Genomic DNA, 23,637 nt, shown 5'->3' with positions numbered 1-23,637 from the left:
TTTACTTGTCCAAGATTTGATGTTGAGACAACTGCTATCAAAGGTTATATGAGTCTCTAGTCAGATCTTTTGAGTTCAGACAAAGGAAGATTAGAAGGGTTTCAATTTACCATCTTTTTTTTTTTCTGGTCATATGCGAGTTTTGATAGCCTCATAGTGATTCTCAGTCTTTCATTCTGCTTTCCATGATGGATGATGCTTACACATGTAAAATTCATGATTCCCAGCGATTGAGTATTATTTTATTACTTTTTCTCTCACTGAAGAAAGTATACTGGAATTCAGATGAATGAGAATGACAACTTTACTGTAATATCCTTGAGTCTGGTCAATATATTTTAAGTATTACAAATCTCAGTACTATAATTATTGTTAACAGCAAATTACTTTTGACACATATCTCCCAACCAAATGTAAATAATTGGTCAAGGAATAATGCAGCAGCTTATGAGATGAAGGGAGGGAATAATGGCCAGAAGCACACAAAATAGGAAGCATCACCATTTACTCCTTACAGTCCTCTCTGTGGGCCAGATCATTTTTCATATGCATCTCATGGATTTATTCATTTGTCTAACAGGTACTCATTGAGTGCCTATACTGTGCACCAGGCTTGAGGTATATCAATGGATAAATAACAACCCCCACCCCCCACCCTCATGGGCCCAACATTGTAGCTGGGAGAGAAAGACAACAAATCATAAACATAAAATATAGGGGCGCCTGGGTGGCTCAGTTGGTTAAGCGTCCAATTTCGGCTCAGGTCATGATCTCACAGTTTGTGGGTTCGAGCCCCACGTCAGGCTCTGTGCTGACTGCCAGCTCAGAGCCTGGAGCCTGCTTCAGATTCTTTGTCTCCCTCTCTCTCTGACCCTCTCCTGCTCACGCTGTCTTTCTCTCTCTCAGAAATAAATAAAAACATTAAAATTTAAAAAAAAAACATAAAATATAACCAACTTATGGAGGCACCTTGGGTGGTTTAGTCAGTTAAGTATCTGACTCTTGATTTCTGTTCAGGTCATGATCTCATAGTTTGTGGGACTGAGCCCCATGTTGGCCTCTGCACTGTAAGTGGATCCTGCTTGGGATTCTCTTTCCCTCTCTCTTTGCCCCTCCCCTACTTGCATGCAGGCTCTCTCTCTCAAAATAAATAAACTTTAAAAAAATGTAGGTATATATCTAACCAAATTATGGAGTACATTAGAAGGTGATAAGTTGCATGGAAAAAAAATAATAGAGAAGGTAAGAGGTGTTGAGAATTCCAGAGAGGGTAGAGAGCAGTTTTTAACGGGTTGGGCTACACAGCCATCATGCAGATGGACTTGAATTTGATGAAGAAGTGAGGTATATGGTTCTCTAAGGGAAGAGTGTTCCAGAAAGAATGAGCTACCAGTCAGAAGCTCTCAGCAAGAAGGGGCATGCTTGGGGTGTATCCAAGCATCAGGAAAGAGCCTGGTGTGTCGAGCAGAGTGAGATAGAGACTAACAGAAGAGGAACCATTCCCATTTGCCGCCATCACATTCTCCTAGATAGCCTTTTCTTGGAATAACCATCTCTTAGATGGTCCCCTCCTACAATAGCCCCCACTGGACAATTTTGGACACCCCACCGCTGGCACTTTCAAGACCCTCCTTTCTGCCATTATGGGCTCTTAACTGACAACTCCCTGTTGTGCCCCTCCCCCACACCCAGCCCAGGCCTTAATTTGCCCTATCCCTCAGGAGATGAGAGTCCTGTGCCCTTGCCAGTCTGCGGGACCCGTCCGATTGTGCAGCAACAGCGCATCTGGCACCTGTACCGAGTCATCTCTGAAAGCATCAGTGAATGGAAGTGCATGGCTTTTGCCAAGGTGCTGACACCCTTCCTTGGAGCTCCTGCCTCAGAATGGAGAGTCTGCAGGGTTGGGCGGGGATGGGTCTCTAGCTGACAGCATTTCTCCCTCCAGTTCAGCATGACTATGGCCCAGGAGAAGACAGACGGCTGGCTGACTGAGGTGGCCCGGATGAGCACGACCCTGGGGCTGCACAGCCCAGTTCTGCAGCGCTGCATGCACATGCTGGAGGAGTTTCGCATCTACCTGCCAATACTTACCAAACTGGGCAGCTTCCAGCTGCAGAACTTAAACTTCCAGGCCCTCCTGCGAGGTGTGTTTTGGGTAGAGTCAAAGGGGAGGGGAAGGGAAGGACAGGGGGATTAGAAAAAGGTAAGGACTCAGTTCCCTGCTGCTCCTGTAGGAAAACACCTTTCCTCCCTGGGTTGCTCCCTGCCTTTTCGCCACAGGCGAAATGAGGGACAAACATTTCTAACCTCCTACCCACTGTGTGGGTGTCCTCTGCTGACCTGGGATGAACTCAGGCTACAGTCTCAGCTCTGAGCTCTGTGTTGTGTTCTGGACCCTAGGTCCTGGGTTCTTGGCTCTATGTTGTGCTTTGAGATCTGTTTTCTGGGAGCTGGGTCAGGCTGGGCTCAGGGTTGCAGATCTGGGCTCTAGGATATGGGCTGTACTCTGCCATATACTGAATGTTGCTCTGACTTGTCCCCTCTACCTCCAGCCTTAGGGCTAGGCAGTCTTCACAACCTGGAACTCCTAACACTGGGCCAGCTGCTCACTTGTCCGCTTCTAGAATTTGCAGATCGAATCAAACAGGTGGGGCCCTCCAGAAAGAAGGAGTTGATCCAAGCCCAGGACCTATTTACTAAACTCTAATAGAGCCAGCTAAGTCCCAACAGTCCCTTGGGACAGGGAGCAGTAGATACTGGTTTGTGGGTGGGAAGGTGGGAGGTTGAGTTTTTGGTCCTGCCCGGAGGGTGTGGGGATCTGATGAGTGGTTTCAGATTCTGACTGATAGTATGCCAACCCCCAGAAGGAACTGGGTGGCAGCTCCAAATTTGTGGGCACACAGGATGGTAGCTGTCCCCCAACACTTGCTCTGTTCCAACACGAACTGATTAAGGCACTATCTGCTCTGCTGAAGCCTTTCAAAAGAGTAGGCTTCAAGGCAGCATCCCTATGTCAAAGTCTGCTGCTGATGGCCTACCTGTAGCCAAATGGTCCCACTCTCCATTTCTGAGACTTCCATTCCCCTGAGCCCTAGCCCTGGAGTCCTACCTTCAAGGCTATCCCCTGAGCCATCACCAAGTGCTGGCTCCTGAGACCCAGCTGTTCCAGATCTGGCAGTGTGAAAACGAACGAATCCATGCCCAAGAAACTCTACGGCGGATGCAGCGGGTCTGGGAGGCACGCCAGCTGCGATTGATCAACTTCTTCTTGTATGTACCCTATGAATCGCTGGCCTTGGACCACTCCAACATGCAAATGTTCCACAGCCCCCAATGGGAGGTGGTGGGCAAGGATAGTGGCACCTTCATCCTTTCAGGTGAGACTCAGCTGTTGTTGTCTAGTGATAGCCCTCTGCTAGGGGCCACGTTTGTCCACCACATCCACCAATCCCTGCCAGATCTGGCTTCTCTAGCCAGGGCCCCATTCTTACGGAACAGCCTGAGATATCAGTCTGTTCTGAGACAGTGTCTTCCATGTAGCGCCTGTACTATCTTAATCTTGGGAGCCCCCTCCTCCCTCCCTCCTGCCCAATGCCTGGACCCTTCAGCAAAGGTCCTTCTCTTTCTGGGTGCACTAAGAAATCCCTCACAGTCATGTCTCTCCATTTTCCAGTGCTCTTTCCTCTGGATTGCATCCTGCTGTCTGATCTCTTGCCCCATTCATTCACTCTTTTGTCATTCTTGCATCAAACTTACCTGCCTTCTCTGAGCCAAACACAGGAAACCCTGAGATTTACAGACAGAAGTCTTGTCCTCCAGGAGCTCCTAGTCCAGTGAGAGAGGATGACAGAATAGAGATAAGTGCATGATGGAGAATCTAACTGAGGGCAGTAGAATCTCAGAAAGCAGACCAGCTTCAAAGAACCGGAGAGAGTCAGAGGAATCTTTCTTTCCCATAGATAAAGCCTCATTGCTGACTCCTGAAGGAGCAGGAGTTTGCCAAACTTACAAGGAGAGAAGGGCATGCAGGACAGAGGGAACAGCATATACACAGGCACCCAAGTTGGTATAGTTAGGGAACTGCCAATAGAGGAGAAATTCTCTTATCCATTCCACTTGAAGCTCACCTGGCAAATTCACAGTTAAATAGGGAGATCATAAAATATGATGTATATATGGCTTAAGATTTTTACTTTAGCTTAAAATGTATAAACATAACTTAGCCTAAAGACAAGGTCTTGACCTTGATTTGCAGTAACTGATAGAAGTTCCTCGCTGCTTTTCCTATGTTACTGCATTGTCCGCTGTTTCCACTTGCAGTTTCTTTAAAGTTGAGCAATGACATGAAGACACTTGTGAAGTTGCTGGAGTCCAGAATTTTTCTAGACTTTATTATAGTTTCCCAATTTTTAAAAATTAACTGACCTAGGGGTACCTGGGTGTTTCAGTCAGTTAAGCAACTGACTTTTGATCTCAACTCAGGTCTTCATGTCAGGATTTTGAATTCAAGGCCTGTGTTGGGCTCCCTGCTGGGTGTGAAACCTACTTTAAAAAGATGGGCATATATCTAATTTAATATCATGTTTTTATCAGCTCACCTTTACTAAAGGCTTTCCATAGTTTCCATAGAACCAGCAATTCTTCCTCACCCATATTTCAGTAGTTAACATAATATTAGATCAAATTCTGTAATTAAGATTATAACTCACATGGGCAGGCTTTAAACACACTCTGACTCTAGGTGAGCATACTTTCCAACTAGTGGAAGAAAAAATATTTGACTCTTCTAGAGAATAGCTTGAGAACTGTGAGTTTCAGTGTAATTTGGGTATTCACCACCCTTGCCTTGCCCCATCTGCCTGCCAGCTCAGCTCAGCTAGAATCTACTCTTCCTCAGATTACAGCAGCCTACAGGATTCCATCCAGGAAAGTCTTCAGGTATTGTTCAAGATCCTGGCCATCCAAAAGTCAGGAGACTTAAACAAAATAGCTTTGGAGTGGGTCACCATCATGCATAGCCTGAGTGAGTACAGGCCTTTAGCCCCGTGAGTGGGTGGGATCTAGGGAGGGAATGCCCAGAGGGATGGGGTGAGAGGTGGGGGTTGGGTGGGGGAAGACCAGAAGGATAGAGTGAGGAACTTCTTCCTATTTCTTGGGCTCTGGTGACCAGGTAAAAGTTTATTTGTAGTGCAGGTTTACTCTCCAAGGAAGGTACCTGATTCCTGCTGAGTATTTTGGGGTGGAGTACCCTGAGAGGTCAGGGCCAGCTGGATCTTGCAGAAGCTGGAACCCTAGTTTCCTTCCAGTGTTCCTCTGGTGTTCACACAGGTACCCTGCTGGAGGTGTGGGTGACTTTCCAGCAGAAGTGGATTTTTCTGAATAAAGTGCTGTATGAGATGAAGATCGAGTTTCCTAGTTCCGACCTGGTAGGGAAGAGGGGTGAGGCAGGTGGACAAGGACTACTACATAGTGGGGCTTATCATGGGAGGGAGAGCTGCTTTCACTTTTACTCCCTCCCTCACTGCAGAACTCCCGGTTCAAGGCCGTGGATGATCAGTATCGGATCCTGATGCAGACCTCTGTAGCTGATCCCCTGGTTCTGTCACTCGTAGTGCCCAGCATCAAGCGGAGCCCTCACTTCCAAGGCCAGCAGCTACAACAACTGCTGCGAGCAGGCTCGGTGGAGCTGGAGGGCATCATCATGGCCCTGGAAAGCGTGCTCTATGGGGTGTGCACTCACTTCCCCCGCCTCTTCTTCCTCAGCAATAGTGAGCTGGTAGCCCTGCTGGCTGCCCCGCCGGAGTCATGTGAGGCCCAGCTCTGGGTACGACGCTGCTTTCCTCATGTGTATGCTGTGAGCTTTAAGTCCAGCCCAACCGACAAAAACACAGATGACCGGGACTCAAGCCCAAAGCCATCTACTCAGGTGGAGGCATTTGCAGTTCTTGGGGCAGGCGGGGAGAAGATGAAGCTGCAGGGGTCCATTCCTCTACATCCAGATCTCCCCAAATGGCTGGCCCATCTGGAGAAGTGCCTGCGTTTGGCACTGGTGCACATGCTGCAGGGCTGTGTGGCTTCCCGTCTCGCTCTGGGCCCATCCCTAGATGAGGCCTTCAAGCAGCTGCCCCAGCAAGGCCAGCTGCCCCTGCAGCAGTGTGTCCACCACTGGCTAGACTTAGTCCAGGCCTTCCCTTGGCAGTGTGTGATGGTGGCAGAGGAGGTGGTATGGCGGGCGGGGATGGAGGAGGCTCTGCTCAAGGGAAGGACCCTGGCCATGGTCCCCACACATGTGCGCAAGCTTGAGGCACTGGTGCATTTTATACAGGCTCAGAGGGCCTCCCAGAGTGGGCAGCCCCTGCCTTCTGTCCGCCAGACCAGCCTGCTCAGTGCCCTGCTGGTCATTGCAGTGACTCACCGGGATATAGCACAGCTCTTGCAGGAGCACCGTGTCAGTGATCTGACAGATTTCCACTGGGCCCGCCAACTCAAATACCACCTGGGTTCACCTCACACTGTCCCCCAGAAACCCCTGCAGAGTCTCAAGACTATTGCATCTACTGAGACTTCTCTGTCACCAGCTGCATGCTGGATAGATGTGCTGGGTCGGTCCTTCCTGTACAATTATGAATACCTGGGTCCCAGACTAGGGCCTCTACCCAGCCTGCTGCCTGAACGGCCAGCCCTGGTGCTGTTATTGGCCTTGGAGGAGGTGGCCTGCGGGACTCTACTGGGCCCTGAAGGAGTGGGCAAGGCAGACACAGTGAAGAGCATGGCACGGGCCCTGGGACGCCAGCTGGTGACGATGCCCTGCCTGCCTCAAATGGAAGCCCAAAGCCTGAGCAACTACCTGAACGGGGCCTTGCAGGGTGGTGCCTGGCTACTGTTAGAGGAGGCTCAGCGCCTCCCCCTCGGCTTGCTCTCTGCCCTGGGGCAGCGCCTCGCTGAGCTGCACCACCTCTGTGCCCCACTATACCAAGAGGCCTCCCAAAGCACCAGCAGTGTTGACCCCACACACCCCCAGCTCTTGGGCAGTGGCTTCTTTGAGAAACGTCACGTGTACATACGCGTTGGCTATGGCTGTTTCCTGACGCTGCGTTCCCTGAGTCCTGCTGTGCCTGCCAACCTGCACCTGCTGCTGCGGCCTGTGGCACTGACACTTCCTGACCTGCAGCAAGTGGCAGAGCTGACCCTGCTGGGTGCAGGGATGCAGAATGCCTCCCGCATGGCTTCCCGCTTATCTAAATTTTTCTCCCTAGAGCGTGAGCTTGTGTCTGCATCCCTGCCCTGCCGCTTGCCATTGCTTAAGCAGGTATTAGAAAACATGATACAAGATATAAATGTGACCAAGGATCCCAAGTCCCAGCAGCCCTATAGCCTAGCTGTCAACGAGGAGGATGCCCTACTGCGTGCCCTGCTACACTCACCACTGTTCAGCATCCTCAGTGGTGTCCGCCTGCACGACCTGCAAGAGCTGCTCTGTGGGCTCTTTCCTAATGCCCGCCAGGTGCTGGCAGAGCCCGTGACCCACACGCTGAGGAAGCCATTGCTGGTGGGGGAACTGCAGCAGATAGGCCTTCATCCCAGCCCTCAAATTTTGGAATCCCTGGAGCAGCTGAACCAGGCTCTGGGCCGGGTTTCAGGTGTTTTGCTCCTGGGCCCTGCAGGCAGTGGCAAGACCACTTGTTGGCACAGCTTATTTAAGATCCAGAATCGGCTGGCAGCCAGGGAGGACACCTCGGCTCAGGGCTGCCAGGCGGTGGAGATCACCCACCTGTATCCCAATGTTCTCAGCCCACAGGAGTTCCTGGGATGGCTAGAGGGCCCCTGCTGGCACCATGGCGTCTTCCCCAGGCTGTTTCGTGCAGTCAGTCCATGTAAGACGGCAGGCCCAAAGGGCCCATCACAGGAATCGGTAGCAATCCAGCACTGGATAATATGTGATGGGGTCACCAGTGCTGCCTGGCTGGACTCTATCACTTGCCTCCTGAGTGATGCCCCCCAGCTCAGCCTCCCCAACGGTCAGCAGATAGCACAACCCCCAGGTACCTTTCTCCTGATGGAGGTGGGAGATGCAACAGATGTGTCCCCCACAGTGGCAGGCCAGTGTGCCCTCATCTGGTGTGGCGGGGAGCAGACTTGGCAAAGCATGCTTAATGTCCTGATGGCAGCCCTGCCCCATGAGTACCGCCTGCAGCCCCAGACAGTCACTGAGCTCAACTGCCTGGCTGAAACACTGGTGCCAGCGACGTTCCAGTTCCTCACCCGCCAGGGTGCCAGCTCTCTGCTGCAGGTTCATGGGCAGCAGGCCGTTTGCCCGGGTGTGGCCGAAGTCACCAGCTTGGCCCGTATCCTGCGTGGTCTGCTTGACCCCCACCTGTACATAGAGGAAGGGGAGAAGGCACTTGTCTCAGGTGAGGGGAAGGGAAGGGAAGGGATGGCTTGGGACATGGGGCTTTGAGGACAGCTGGCATACAGCTGGGGCCTGGGGCCTGGGTTCTTTACTGAATTTGGGCCTGGGGACCAAAAGTTGGCAGCAGAGCCAATCTCTCCTCACTTCCTCCACCCCCCACTTTTTCCTCCCTGGGCTCCTATTCTGGCCATGGTGACCTTAGCAGAGGACCTCAGCTGTAGTGATCCTGTGGCCCAGAGCTTCAAGTCCTCAAAAAGCAGCTCACTGAACCCATCCCAGGTTGACACTGACGATGTACCAAATAAGTGCAAGGAGCATTTGCTGGCTGTCAGCAGCTTTCTTTTTGCATTGATCTGGGGCTTTGGAGCCCACCTTCCCTCCAGGTATCTGCAGGGGTGGGGCTGGGAGTGGGGAATACAGAGAGCTGAGATGGACTGGCACATGGGAGTTAAAACCCAGGTGACATGGCTGTTGGGGGAGGGTGGAATATGTGAGTGTGTCACAAATGGAATTGTTGTAACTATCTGACACTTTTGCCCATACATCCATCTGAATAGGCTCTGGCCCCTCTTTGATACCTTCATGAGGGATTCTCTTAGTTGCCTCTGCAACTACCCAGAAACACTGCCTTCAGTCTTGGTGTTTGATCTACATGTATGCCCTGAAAATGGGACACTGGTACCCTTCACTGGCCATTACCTGGCCAGCCGCATCAGAGGAATTCCAGGCACCTTCAACCCTTCTCCCCAGGTGTGAAGACAATTGGGCAGCAGCTGGGCTTGGGGCTCAAGGACATATCCTGGGGGAGTCTATGTTCTGGGACCAGCCGAGGCTCCCCCACCCCACCCCATCCTATCCCTGCTTCCATTCTTTGATATGTTTTCATAATCACAAGGATATATGAAGTGTTCTGCAGGTGCAGCTTTAAGACAAGACCCCTAGATCTTTGCTTTCAGCTAGATTACTGCCTAAACTGGCACTGCCCCAGTAAGCCCTGCTCCTGTCCTGCAGACTGAACGACTCTTATACGTGGTGGACCTGCTGCTATCAAAGGGATACCCAGTGCTGCTGGCTGGAGAGGCGGCAACAGGGAAGTCAACCTTTGTGGAGTTGCTGGTGGAGCCACATCACCCTTACACGTACAGCCCCATCCACCCTGCCTTTAGTCCCACCCACCTGCGCCTGCTGCTCAGTCAAGGGGTCCAGGGCCAAGTACAAGCTGTTCCATCGCCTGGGCCACACCTGAATTCTAAAGGCTCCCTCCTCTTCCTGCTGGAAGATCTGCACCTGGCCGCTTCTAGTAAGTAGCTGGGCAGAGGAAGAAAGGAGTCATGGTGAGCTCGTGAGACTGTAAAATCCCTAGCAATATTTATTGACTCCCAATTAGACACCTACAAACCAAACCTCAGCGTCCCATTCTTTTTTTTATATATATTTTTATTTATTTCTAGGAGAGAGAGAGAGAGACAGCGTGAGCAGGGGAGGTTCAGAGAGAGAGGGAGATACAGACTCTGAAATAGGTTCCAGGCTCTGAGCTGGGAGTCAGCACAGAGCCCGACNGAGAGAGAGAGAGAGACAGCGTGAGCAGGGGAGGGTCAGAGAGAGAGGGAGATACAGACTCTGAAATAGGTTCCAGGCTCCGAGCTGGCAGTCAGCACAGAGCCCGACACGGGGCTCGAACCCACAAACCGCGAGATCATGACCTAAGCGAAAGTCGGACGCCTAACCAGCTAAGCCACCCAGGCGCCCCTCAGCATCCCATTCTTAATATCCTCTCATTGAAAATGTGCTCCCTGAACAATCACACTCCTCTCATGGCTTCATCCACCAGCTCTATGCTTTGACTACTAAATCTTTATCCCTAGGCCATGCTTTTCTTCTAAGTGCTAGACCTGTTTATCCAGCTACTTACTATCTATCCCTACCTTGATGCCCCACTGGCCCTTCAGACTCAACACTGAACTCATCATCTGACCCCTCAATCCTGTTCCTGTCCTCTTAGTAACTAGTACAATCATCCATCCAGTCTCTTAAGCCAGAAATCTTGTTGACATCTCCCCCTTTCTTACTGAAGTCCAGTCACAATGTCTCTCAATTTTGCATTCTAAATATCTCTCAAATCTTTCCACTTATTTCCATTCCATCTTCCCTAGTTCAGTCAGTCATTACCTGGAACTTTGGTGAATGCTCTTGCAAGATTCCTTGTGATGAGGCTTTCCTCTCTTACACTCTATAACTGAACTCAACTATGTACAGCCATTCAGTAACTCAGGCTTCCTCTAGCATCTGGGATTGCTCTCTTCTCTGTGTTCCCTCTTCTATGTATCTGGCTAAGTCCTTATTCTTTACAAATAAGCTTAGGCAACATAAAGATCTTCCAGGATGGGTTAGATATTCATCTTATGCTCTGTACAAAAACCTGTGACAGCCATGGTTTTATGATTGTGTGTTTACTTCATGATCCTTTCCACTACACTCTGAGCTTCATGAGTAGAGAGATTTGTCTTATTCATTCTGATAGACCAACAGGAAGTGCTCACTAAGAGTTTAAGAAACAAAGATTACAAAGGAAAGGGGAAATTGTGATAAAATTCTGGGACACTGAAGTTTAAAGTTTCTAAAGTGATGATGACAGGTTTGAATGTGGCCATGGGATATGCCCATGGGAATTGGCAGAAGTGAAGTATAAGTACAGGATAATGCAGTCAAGGAAGTCAGTGGGCTAAAGCATTACCTGGATTATCCAGTTAGACACTGAAGTCTTTTATGAAATGTAGAAAACTTGATTCAGGTTGTATACACACTTAATAATAGGCACAATTTATTGAGGACTATGTGTTACCCGCTTTATCTTTAGTTCTTATAAAATCCTATTATGATGGAAATTTGTTATGATCATTTTAAAAATGAAAAAACTGAAAGATTTTTATAACTTGCCGAAGATACTCTAGTCAGTAAATGTCAGTACCAAAATTAAAATTTAAGTCTGTGTAGCAACAAAACCTATAATTTTCTGCAAGTATCTTATTTGGCCCTTTCAGTGAATTTGCACAAATAATCAGATTGTCAGTGGAAAATAGGGCAAATTCAGATCTGAATAACAGCCGAGACGAAATTTCAGCGGGAAGACTGAAAACATTGCAAGCAATGTTGTGAAGTATATTTCAGCTGGCAGTGTAATAGATGTCCTAGGGTGGGGGTGCCTGGGTGACTCAGTTTCTTGGGCGTCTGACTTTGGCTTGGGTCATAATCTCATGGTTCATGAGTTTGAGCCCCACCTCAGGACTCTTCACTGACAGAAAGATTATTTCTCTCTCCCTCTCTCTTTCTCTCTCAAAATAAATAAATGAACTTTAAAAAATATTTTTTAAAAAGATGCCTGAGGGTGACAGCCAACAAAACATCTAGTATAAAATTAAAAAATTAATAGACATACAACAAAACAAAAACTGTGATCCAATGTCTAGAGAAAACAGTCAATAAAAACTGACCTTGAAATGGTCTAGAAGTTGAACTTAGCAAATATTTTATAGCGGCTATTATAAGTAGTCAGATACTTAAAGAAAAATATGATCTTAATGAGTGAATGCATAAGTAATCTCAGCAAAGAAATAGAAACTACCAAAGTAACTAAATGGGAATTTCAGAACTGGAAAACACAATAACTGAAATGAAAAAGTCACTGCATGGTTTAATAGCAGATTAGTGATAACAAAAGTCAATGAATCCTGAAGAACAGAAAAATACTGAATATGAATACAGCTTCAGCATAACACATGTATAACTGGGGTTCCCAAAGGAAAGGTGAGTGAGAATAGGTCAGAAAAAAATCTATAAGGAAATAATGACCAAAATTTTCCTGAATTTCTTGGAAAATACTGACTTTCAGCAATAGAAAACTCAGTTATCCCCAAGTAAAATAATAAAAAGAAAACCACACCTAGGCATATCATAGTCAAATAACTGAAAATCGAAGAAAGAAAAACCTTGAAAGTGGTCAGAGGAAAGATTAACCACATTATGTACAGATGAACAATATTAAGAATGATGGTTAACTTCCCATCAGAAACAACAGAATCCAGAGAATGGCGGAACAACATCTTTAAGGTACTAAAAGGGGAGGGGGACCTGTCATCTTAGAATTCTCTGTCCAGTAAAGATATTCTTCATAAATGAGGATAAAATAAAAATATTCAGATGCATCAAAGCTAAGATGATTTACTGTTGCTAGAGCTGCACTGTAAGAAATGCTAAAAGATGTCCTTCAGGCAGAAGGGAAATAGAGTTGTATGGAAACTCAGATCTATGGAAAAGAAGGAAGAGCACCAGAAATGGTAAAAAAAAAAAAAAAAAAAAATTACCAATTGCAAAAAATGTTAATTGCCAATTACAAAAAAAGTAATTTTTAAATCACTTTTTAAAATAAAAGTAATAACATTTTTGGCAGAAGTAGAAAATAATCTGGAACAATAGCAAAAATAGGGTGGGGAGCAATGAGTAAAAATTATACTATTGTAAGGTTCTTACATTCGTGAAATGTGAACTAGAAAGCAAGGAAGGTCACTCATGAGGTGTGAAGTGGCACAATATTAATTCTAAGTATTGATACATTAAGGAGGCATATTGTTACACTAGAAAAATCACCCAATAATAATAGCAGAGTATAATTTAAAATTCATAATATTTTAAGTGCAAAATAAGTATGTAAAAGGAAACAGGAAATGAGCAATAGAGTAATTTTTAAAAAGAGAGACAAATAGAAGACGTATAACAATATGACGGACTTTAAACCAACCATATGAATAATTATAGTAAATGTAAAGTCCTAAGTACTCCAAAAAGTCCTTCAAGACAAAGGGCATTACCAGAGATAGAGAATTTGACATCTCAGAATTAAAATATTTATCTTATTTTTTTAATGTAATTTATTTTTTTAAATTTACATCCAAGTTAGCATATAGTGCAACAGTGAGTTTAGGAGTAGATTCCTTAATGCCCCTTACCCATTTAGCCCATCCCCCCTCCCACAACCTCTCCTGTAACCCTCTGTTTGTTCTCCATATTTGAGTCTCTTTTTTTTTTTTTAATGTTTATTTTTGAGACAAAGAGAGACAGAGCATGAGTGGGGGAGGGGCAGAGAGAAAGGGAAACAGAATCTGAAGCAGGCTCTGAGCTGCTGAGCTGTCAGCACAGAACCTGATGCCAGGGCTCGAACCCACAAACCATGAGATCATGAACTGAGCTGAAGTCAGATGCTTAACTGACTGAGCCACCCAGCTGCCCCAAGAGTCTCTTATGTTTTTGTCTCCCTCCCTGTTTTTATTTTTACTTCCCTTATGTTCATCTGTTTTGTATCTTAAAGTCCTCATATGAGTGAAGTCATATATTTGTCTTTCTCTGACTAATTTTGCTTAGCAAAATACCCTCTAGTTCCATCCATGTAGTTGCAAATGGCAAGATTTCATTCTTTTTGATTGCCGAGTAATACTCCATTGTATATATATACATCTTCTTTATCCATTCATCCATTGATGGATATTTGGGCTCTTTCCATACTTTGGCTATTGTTGATAGTGCTGCTATAACATTGGGGTGCATGTGCCCCTTTGAAACAGCATACCTGTATCCCTTGGATAAATACCTAGTAGTGCAATTGCTGGGTTGTAGGGTAGTTCTATTTTTAATTTTTTGAGAAACCTCCATACTGTTTTCCAGAGTGGCTGCACGAGTTTGCATTCCCACCAGCAGTGCAAAAGAGATCCTCTTTATTCACATCCTCGGCAACATCAATTGTTGCCTGAGTTGTTAATGTTAGCCATTCTGACAGGTGTGAGGTGCTATCTCATTGTAGTTTTGATTTGGATTTAACAGATCATGAGTGATGTTGAGCATTTTTTCATCTGTCAGTTGGCCATCTGGTTGTCTTCTTTGGAGAAGTGTCTATTCATGTCTTTTGCCTGTTTCTTCACTGCATTATTTGTTTTTCTGGGTACTGAGTTTGGTAAGTTTTTTTATAGATTCTAGATAGTAACCTTTTGTCTGCTATGTCATTTGCAAATGTCTTCTCCCATTCCATTGGTTGCCTTTAGTTTTGCTCAGAATTAAAATATTTAATTAATATTTAAATAAAAATATTTAATTAATTAATCAAAAAGACATAAAAGTCCTAAGTGTGTATGCACTGGAAACAGCTTAAAAACATACAAGGAAGAAGAGCCTGGGTGGCTCTGAAGTCCAACTTCAGGTCAGGTCACAATTTCACGGCTTGTAGGTTCAAGCCCTAAATTGGGCTCTGCAGTTAAGCATCCGACTTCGGCACAGGTCATGATCCCATAACTTGTGGGTTCGAGCCCCACATCGGGCTCTGTGCTGACAGCTCAGAGCATGGAGCCTGCTTCGGATTCTGTGTCTCCCTCTCTCTCTGCCCCTCCACTGCTCATGCTCTGTCTCTCTCTCTAAAGTAAATAAACAAAACTAATTAATTAAATAAACAAACAAACAAAGAAAGAAAAAGAATGGATAGAAATGAGGGACAAAGAGCAAGCCCAAAATCACTGTAGGAGATTTAATAATCCTCTCAATAACTGATAGAACAGGAAAGAGGAAATAAGGATATAGATCTAAATAACACTATCAACTATATTTACATTTACCGAACATCATACCCACCAATTGCAAGAGGCACTTTCTTTTCAAGTGTATGTGGAGTAATTTCCAAGATAAATAATAACGCCTGGCTATAAAATAAGTCTCAACAAATTTCAAAGGATTACAATTTGTAGAATATTTTTTCTGAACTACAATAATAAAACTCAATAACAATAATACACCTGGAAAATTTCGAAATTCTTTGCAATTAAACCACACACTTCTAAATAACTCATGCATCAAGGAAATCACAAGGGAGATTAGAAAATATTTTGAACTGAATAATAATGAAAACAAAACATACCAGAATCTGTGGGATGTAGTTTAAGCAGTGCATTGTGATCAAATAGACTATATTCCCAGAATGTAAAGTTAAGTCAGCATTCAAAAATCTGTGTAATTTGTGACATTAACAATAAATGAGAAAACATGTAAGATCATCTTAATAGATAAAGAGAACGCACTTGATAAAATTCTACACTATTTATGGTAACTCTCAGCAAACTAGGAATAGAAGGGAACTTTCACAGTTTGATGAAGGGCATCTATTAAAACCTACAGCTAATTACATACTTAGTAGTGAAATATTGAACACTTTATAAGATCAGTCACAAAGCAATAGCGTCCACTTTTCACTGTTTCTATTCAGTGTTGCACCAGAGACCCACATCAGTGCAATAAGAAAAAGAAATAAAATCCTTTAAAACTGGAAAAGACAAACTAATACTGTATTTACTGGCATATAACATGATTTTATTTTTTCTTAAATTTTTAGTGTTTATTTTTTGAAACAGAGAGAGAGCAAGCCAGGGAGGGGCAGAGAGAGAGAGGGAGGGAGAGAGAATCTTAAGCAGGCTCTGCAATTTCAACACAGAGCCCGATGTGGGGCTCGAGCTCATGAAGTGTGAGATCATGACCTGAGCTGAAATCAAGAATCGGATACTTAACCGATTGAGCCACCCACACACCCCAACATGATTTTCTACAGAGAATCCTGAGTAGCCTACACCACCAACAACAACAATAAAACAACCCCACAGAACTGCTAGGATGAATAAAGTGTATTTCATTTAGCAGGGTCATAGGATACAATCTATTGAAATCATAAGTATTTCTATATCCTAGTAACAAACTACTGGCAATCAAAAATTTTAACTGTAGTTTAAAATATCATCTGAAACAAAATATTTAGGAATAAATTTAGAGATGTACACTGAAAATCACTAAATATTGCTGAGATAAAAGATACTTAAATAAATAAAGAGATATACCATGTTCGTGGGTCAAAGGAGTCAATGTCATTAAAGGGCTCATTCTTCTTCCCAAATTGATCTATAGATTCAGTGGAATGCCAATCTAAATCTGAGCAGGTTTGGGGTTTTTTGTGTTTTTTTGGTAGAAAATGACAGAATTGATAGGCGTATTCTGAGACTTATATGGAAACATAAAAGACCTAGAAGATCCAAAACAACTTTGAAGAAGAAGAATAAAGTGGAAAGGCTAACACTATTTCAAGGCTTATTTCAAGAGAGTGGGGTATTTGTATAAAGACATGGATACAGACAGACTAATGGAATAAAACAGAGAATCTGATATAATCATATACAGTCAATTGGTTTTCAGCAAATGTGCCAAAATAATTCAATGGGGGAAAGTAAAGTCCTTTCAGTGAAAGGAATTGGAACAACTACATAACTGTTTGGTGAAAAAAAGGAACGCTGAATCCTACTCCATGACATGGACAAAAATTAATTATAAATCAATTAAAGACCTAAATGTAAAAGCTAAAACAATAAAACTTTACGAAAAATGTTAGAGAAAAATCTGTATGACCTTGGTTAGAAGCAATGATTTCTTACCTAATTACAAAAATGTCATACCAATTTCAAAAATCGGATTTTGTGAAAATTAAAAAACCTATGCCCTTCAAAAGATACTGTTAAGAAAATGAAAAAGTAAGCCACAGGCAGAAATATGATATCTGACAAAGGTCTTATACTCAGAATACATAAAAAAAGCTCTTACAACTCAATAAAAAGACAAACTCCATTTTTAAAAGTGGATAAAAGAATAGATACTTCACAAAAGAAAGATTTGTGAGTAGCCAAGAGCACCTGTGGCAGCATTATTCTGCACAGTCAAAACCTGGAAACAACCTAAATGCCCATCAGGGTGTCAGTGGGTCTACAAGTTGTGGTATCTTTATAATGGAATACTACTCCAATAAAACAGAACAAACTGATACACGTGAAACATGGGTGAATCTCAGAATCATGCCAAGTGAAAGAAGCCAGACGTGCTAAACTACATACAATATGATTCCCTTTATATGAAGTTCTAGAACAAGCAAAGCTAAGCAATAGTGATAGAAATCAGATCAGATAGAAGTTCCTGGTACAGTGTGGTAGGGGACTGACTGCAAAGGGTCATGAGGGAACTTTCTGAGGTGATGAAAATGTTCCAAATATCATTGGAGAAGCGGTTACATAGGTGTGCACATTTGTCAGAACTTATGAACTATACATTTAAAATATGTACATTTTATTTTACATAAATCATACCTTAACACTGACTTCACAGAAGTGTGCATGCGGGAACTCCTCTCTCTGACTGTGATTACTGCACTTTCTCCCTATTGTGTCAGATCAGGCTTCCATCCGTCCCAGCTTCCAAACTTCCTGTTGTTAATGAATAATTGGTCACAGAAGTAGGATTCGCAGGGTGAAGAAAGAAAAAATTTCTCGCTTTTAGGGAGGGTGTGTGGGAGAGAGAACAATGTATTCAGCCATGACCAAGTCCTGGCACATCCGGTGTACAAAATTCCTTTAGAACCCTCTGTGTGCCAGAAGAAAACCCAGGGAAGCAGGAATAGGAGAAACAGGGTGACACTGTAATGTGCGCGCCTGCATGTCCTCACTGTCAGTCTTAATGTCCCACAGACCCAGAGAAGAGCTGCCAGCCAGTGTTGGAGACTCTGCGCCAGGCCATAGATGGCACGGTGTATGCCCACAGCACCTTGGAATTGCAGACGCTGCAGCCTCTAGTCAACTTCCTTGCCACTGCCACAGTACCAGGCTTCTGTGAGCGCCCGCTGTGCCCACGTCTCTTTAGACTCTTCACAGTGCTGGCCCTGGGTGGTATGACCCAGGCCATGCTGCTGAGCAGGCACACACCTAGCATCCAGGCCTGGCTTGAGCGCTTTCCCTCTGTGGAATGGGAGGGGGTTCTAGCGAAAGCCCTGGTCCAGGCCTCAGTGGAAGCCTGTGAGGCTGTGGGCAAATGCTTTATGCCTTCCCCACTCCACCCGCATTACCGCTTCTCCCTGCACTCTGTGAGCCAACTACTGGGCAGCTTGCAGCTGCTGCCAACCAGGATGGGCTCCAGAGGTCTTCTGGACTGTCCCAACCATCAGGAGCACTTGCGCCGGGTGTCAGGCTTGCGTGGCACCCGCCTGACAATCATGATGGCCATGCGCAACATGGTGCGTCTTTGGTTGCATGAGGCACAAAGGACCTTTTGTGACCGGCTGGATAGCCCTAGGGAACGCTCCTACTGTGCCAACCTGCTCCTAGAAGTAGCTCAGAGTGTCTTCTGCTGTGGGCCACCACCCCAGCACAGAGGCAAGGGCTATGAGGAGGAGGAAGAAGATGAGGAAGAGAGGGTGCCTGAAGTGGAATCTGAAGGGGAGTTGGCCCAGTGGGATGACTTAAGCAATAGTGGCAGTGAGACAGAGGAGGAGGATGACCCTTATGGCCATCAGGTCACCACAGGCTTACCCTTCAATGATTCAGGTCTAGCACCTTCCACAACACCAGTAAAGAAGGAAAGCACAGAAGTTGTAAGTCAGAAGATAAGTCAGGAGGAAGGCACAAAGGCCTCCAGCTACAAAGTTCAGTTACACAGAAACAAGAGTCGGTGGCAGAAAATGGCCCAGATGGACCGGGTCTCACCTCTATTGCTACCAGTGCTACTACTCTGTCCCTGGGAAAAGCCTTCCGACCTGGTCTTCAGTCAGGAGCTGACACTAGGGTCCAATTCTGAGAGCCCCACCCTGTACCTGGAACGGCAGTGGGAGAGCCTGGAGGAGCAGCTGTCCATCACAGCTGCTCAGCTAAAGTTGAACGCTTCCCTTGCCCGGTGCCACGCCATGGCCAAGCACGTGGCCCGCCTGGTCCGGGTGCTGGCCAGGCCCCGGCAGCATGGCCTACTGCTCTCAGGGGCTCTGGGCACTGGGCGCCGTACTGCCATCACTCTGGCAGCTAGCATTTATCAGGCCCGCCTTTTCCATCTGCCATCTGGCTCAGAGGAGGCTATTCTCCAGTGTCTACAGGATGCCAGCTGGCATGCTGGCATGTTAGGCCAGCCAGTGGCCCTGCTGGTGCCCAAGGGTGTGGATCTTACTACACTTCATCGTCTGCTGGCCTTGGCAACCTCGGGCAGTTTCCCTGACCAGTACACAGAGGCAGATCTGGAAAGTATTGAAGAACATTACCTCAGGGAGAACCTCAATGTCAAGCAGAACATCAAGAAGGAAATACTGTTTCATAGGTGAGGCCAAGAACCGCATACTAGGAGCTGCTTTGCTCTTGCTCTGTCCTGGCCAAAAGGCCAAGAAGAAATCTAAGAGCTGCTGTGAGGGCTCAGATCAGGGCTAAGGGGTCAGGTTTGGGGTTGGGGCCTAGATGGGCAAACAGGGATAAAGGGGAGGACAGTATCTGAGCCCTTGGCCCACAGGTTCTACCAGCAAGTGTGCAACCACCTGCACATGTTCATCCTTATTGGAGATGACCAGCCCCGTGAACAGCTGCCCTCCACCCTTTACCTGAGGCTTCTTCAACTGGCCGTTGCTAGCATTGACCGCTATGAACCCTGGGACCAAGACTCCTTGATCAGTGTGGTCCAGCACTACCTGAAGGGTGCTCAGAATCTATCCATTGATGATGGTGAGCCCTTTTTACCTGTTCTCGCTACTCATCCCAACCAGGTTTTAATGAGGATTCAGGTCAGTCTCTCTCTCTCTCCCTAGAACCTAGTGACCCCCTTCACCTTTTCTGCCCCCCTTCCTGAATCAGAAGAGGGTCCCTTTTCTTCCTCATTCCCCTACAAGTTCACAAACCCAGGCTAAAGTCATGCCCATTTCAGACTCCTTGAAGTGTCCAGACCTCCAGGCGTCAGTTCCCAGTGTGGCCAAAGCCATGGCTCTCATCCACCTTTCGGCTGCCAGCTACCATGGACATCTATGCCCTGAGTTGCCACTAGTCACCCCCAAGACCTTCCTAGACTTTCTGGACACCTTTGTGCTGCTGCAGCGACAGATGAGTCTGCAGATTAAGAAGAAGGCCCAACGGTGAGTGGCCTCATTTCCCACACTACACCTCCTGTTTCCTTGGGTTCACTGATTGGTGTATTGTATCTCCAGGATCCAAAATGCCTTGGAAAATCTGAGAATGCTTATGGATAAGCACACTGCCCACACCAACTTCGTCTATAACTTGGAATGGCTGCTGAAAACCTCTCACAAGGTAAAAGGGGAGAAGATTATGAGGTATGCACAGTAGGGTCAAAGCAGCAGCCCAAAGGGGGACTTCGGAGAAACCAACCAGACTGAACCTCAGGGCTGTTTTGTTTTTTTTTTTAGTCTATTTTTATTTATTTTGAGAGAGAGAGAGAGAGAGAGAGAGCAAGCAAGCAGGGGAGGGGCAGAGAGCAAGGGAGATAGCATCCCAACTGGGCTCGAATTCATGAACCGTGAGATCATGATCTGAGCCAAAATCAAGAGCCAGACATTTCATAACTACTGAGCTACCCAAGTGCCCCTGAACCTCAGTTCTTATCTCTCAAGAGTACTCCTTTCCTCAGGGGATCTCTTTAGTCCCTGCTGCCACCTCCTTTAGAGGTTTGGCTCAAAGTTCCCCATGGCACAGCTGAGACCAGGCTGATTCCTCTAAACACATGAAACCCCAGTGTCTGCTGCTGGTGTCCTCAGTATGTACCTTGACTGTGGGAAGTTCAGTGTGCTTCCCAAGATCTCCATGGATTCTCACTGGGGACAGGGCAGAGATTACAGTCTCATGGTCACCTCTACTCTTATTGCTTGTTCTCCTGGATTCTCTATCATGACTCATTGGTACACCTCTTATAGCCATCCTCTTCTCCCATACAGCTTTGTCTCTGCACCTCTTCCCTGCACAAAAGCACCAACTACACATGGCTCTCGTGTACACTGAGGAAATGTGGATGGGCGATGGCAGAGGGGCAGTTTAGATTTTAGACCAGAACCAGAGACTGACCTCAATGTCCTGAATTTCTTTAGTCATCCTCCACAGGGCATTTCCCAGTAACCAGCTCTTCTCTTCTCCTCCCTCTCCCCATGCCCACTCCACAATGTTATTCAGCCACCCCACTTTTCCTTTAGAACTCCCCCAATACAATTCTCACGTAACAAGAAATATTTTTCTAGTCCAACCATAAATCTCATTTTGTTCTTCATAAGAGAGAATTCTGAAATAGCTTTTCCATTTCTTCCTGCTACACAAGGCTTTGGTGAAGGTTCAGGGATTGCCGCAGAGAAGCGAAATAGTGGTCAACTCTCACACAGACAAATGCATCCCCTCTACTGGGCTTTCAGGCCATACAGCTCCCAGTGGCCAGTCTGTCTCTTTTGCTGGGTGCCTCAGGGATATTACCCAGTGCTGTGCAACTCTATGGGCATCGCTTCCAGTATCTACATGCATAGTTGTCATCGTGTTCTCTGTAAATGATTTTGGAGTTCTTGCAGTACTGGTAGCCTCCTACCATCCACCACCAAGGGTCTAGATAAAACCTCAAGCCTCATTAACATGAAAAAAAATTCACAGGGGGACAGAAATGCCCACTCCAATGTTTTACAAATACCAGTTTCTTGTGTTGGGTCCTGCCATTTCCCAAAGTGATTAATACCAGGAATTGTTGATCTGGTTTAAAGATGCTATTATTCTTTGAGTCAGTTATATGAAAGTGCAACATAAGAAGCCCAAATTTCCAGATAAGAGATGTTCAGAGTGGAGGCACCTGGCTGGCTTAGTCGGAAAAGCATGTGACTCTTGATCTCGGGGTTGTGAGTTCAAGTCCTGTACTGGGTGTAGAGATTACTTAAAAATATAATCTTAAAAGAGGGAGAGAGAGATGTTCATAGTATCAGAGGCATTCAGTGTCAGATCCCTTGGCCATTGACTCAACAGACATAATAGTGTGCACTTCTTTCAGTGTTCCCCACCCCAGGAAATGGCATCACCATCCACTTAGTCACTTAAGCCAAATTCCAGGAGTCATTCTGGAGCCCTCCATCTCCCTTTTCTCTCATATTCCATTGACTCATTTATTCATTACTGTACTCTACAAAAATAAATGGAACTCCACTTTTTTTTTTTTTTGGTCTAGCCACTCAATATTGGTGCCTGTGTCTACATTGGTGTCTACATCTAGATAGATAGGTCAGTAGAATCCTTGCCACAACTTTCTGGGTGGCTATCCTTCCCATCTTACAGATGAGAAAAGTACGATCCAGACAGGTTAGGATGAGGATTAAATGGCATCTTACATGGAAAGCATTTAAAAGTTCTGTCACAGGGGCACCTGAGTGGCTCAGTCGGTTAAGTCGGCCGACTTTGGCTCAGGTCATGATCTTGCAGTTCCTGGGTTCAGGCCCTACATCGGGCTCTGTGCTGACAGCTCAGAGCCTGGAGCCTGCTTCAGATTCTGTCTCCCTCTCTCGCTGCCCCTTCCCCACTCATGCTCCATCTATCTCTGTCTCTCAAAAATGAGTAAACCTTAAAAAAAAAAAAAGGTTTTTAAGTGCTGGCACATAGTAAGAGTTCAATAAATGAGAGCTCCTCCTCAATAACAAAGATAAGGCACTGTCCTTGCCTTCATGGTGCCTAGTGTGCTGGAACATTTAGACTCAGCCAGGCAATTACAAAACAGTGTGTTATCACAAAGTTCAGAGTGCTCTGAAGTATTAAGACTTTCTAGAGAAAGCAAAGTGCCCCAGTGAGTAGCACAGAACCATGTGTAAAACATGGCAAGCACATAGAAACATGGAGGAAACACGGAGGGCACATAGAAGTGTAGGATGAGAAGGTAAGGGGGCCCTGAAACATTGCTGTGGAATATTGAAGGGATGATAGAGGAGGAGACTGAGAAAGAGCGGCCACAAAAGTTGGAGAAAGACAAAGGAGTACACGGGATCACGAAAGTCAAGGGAGGACAATATTTCAAGAGGGAGGGGACTGTCTTGTATGACAAAAGCCACTAATGGGTCAAGTAAGATTAAAGAGTGTAGCATAATGGTTACACATGTGGGCTTTGGAGTCAGACTGCCTGGGGCCGTGTGGCAGTTAAGAAGAAGCAGTCACCCACTGGGAGCTGCATTACCAAGTGTGTAAGTCATAGACCAGTAAGTGGCAGTTCCAGGGCTCAATCTTTATCTGTGGCCTATGTGGAGTTCAGCTTGGTCTCCTGAATATCAAGTGAGCAGTATGCTGCAGTCCCCAGCCCACAGGGCTCCCCTTGGGGTAATCCCATGTGGCCCAGGATCCGGG

At 45.9% G+C, this 23,637-nt stretch overlaps 1 protein-coding gene across 1 annotated transcript in view; it reads left to right on the top strand.

The window, feature by feature from the left end:
- DNHD1 (dynein heavy chain domain 1) overlaps positions 1 to 23,637 on the top strand; it is a 78,072-nt gene that overhangs the window by 42,349 nt on the left and 12,086 nt on the right. The window contains 14 exon segments of the mRNA XM_039218861.1: positions 1,722 to 1,849; positions 1,946 to 2,144; positions 2,553 to 2,647; positions 3,170 to 3,377; positions 4,898 to 5,023; positions 5,329 to 5,426; positions 5,528 to 8,411; positions 8,616 to 8,793; positions 8,968 to 9,160; positions 9,422 to 9,710; positions 17,998 to 19,606; positions 19,793 to 20,001; positions 20,201 to 20,405; positions 20,478 to 20,580. Of these exon segments, the coding sequence (XP_039074792.1) occupies positions 1,722 to 1,849; positions 1,946 to 2,144; positions 2,553 to 2,647; positions 3,170 to 3,377; positions 4,898 to 5,023; positions 5,329 to 5,426; positions 5,528 to 8,411; positions 8,616 to 8,793; positions 8,968 to 9,160; positions 9,422 to 9,710; positions 17,998 to 19,606; positions 19,793 to 20,001; positions 20,201 to 20,405; positions 20,478 to 20,580 (6,524 nt within the window).

The sequence above is a fragment of the Hyaena hyaena genome, unplaced genomic scaffold, assembly GCF_003009895.1.
Source record: "Hyaena hyaena isolate Hyena2069 unplaced genomic scaffold, ASM300989v1 scaffold_779, whole genome shotgun sequence".
Taxonomy (NCBI): domain Eukaryota; kingdom Metazoa; phylum Chordata; class Mammalia; order Carnivora; family Hyaenidae; genus Hyaena; species Hyaena hyaena.
The sequence above is the reverse complement of the archived record's forward strand: the minus strand, read 5'-3'. Positions and strand labels throughout refer to the sequence as shown.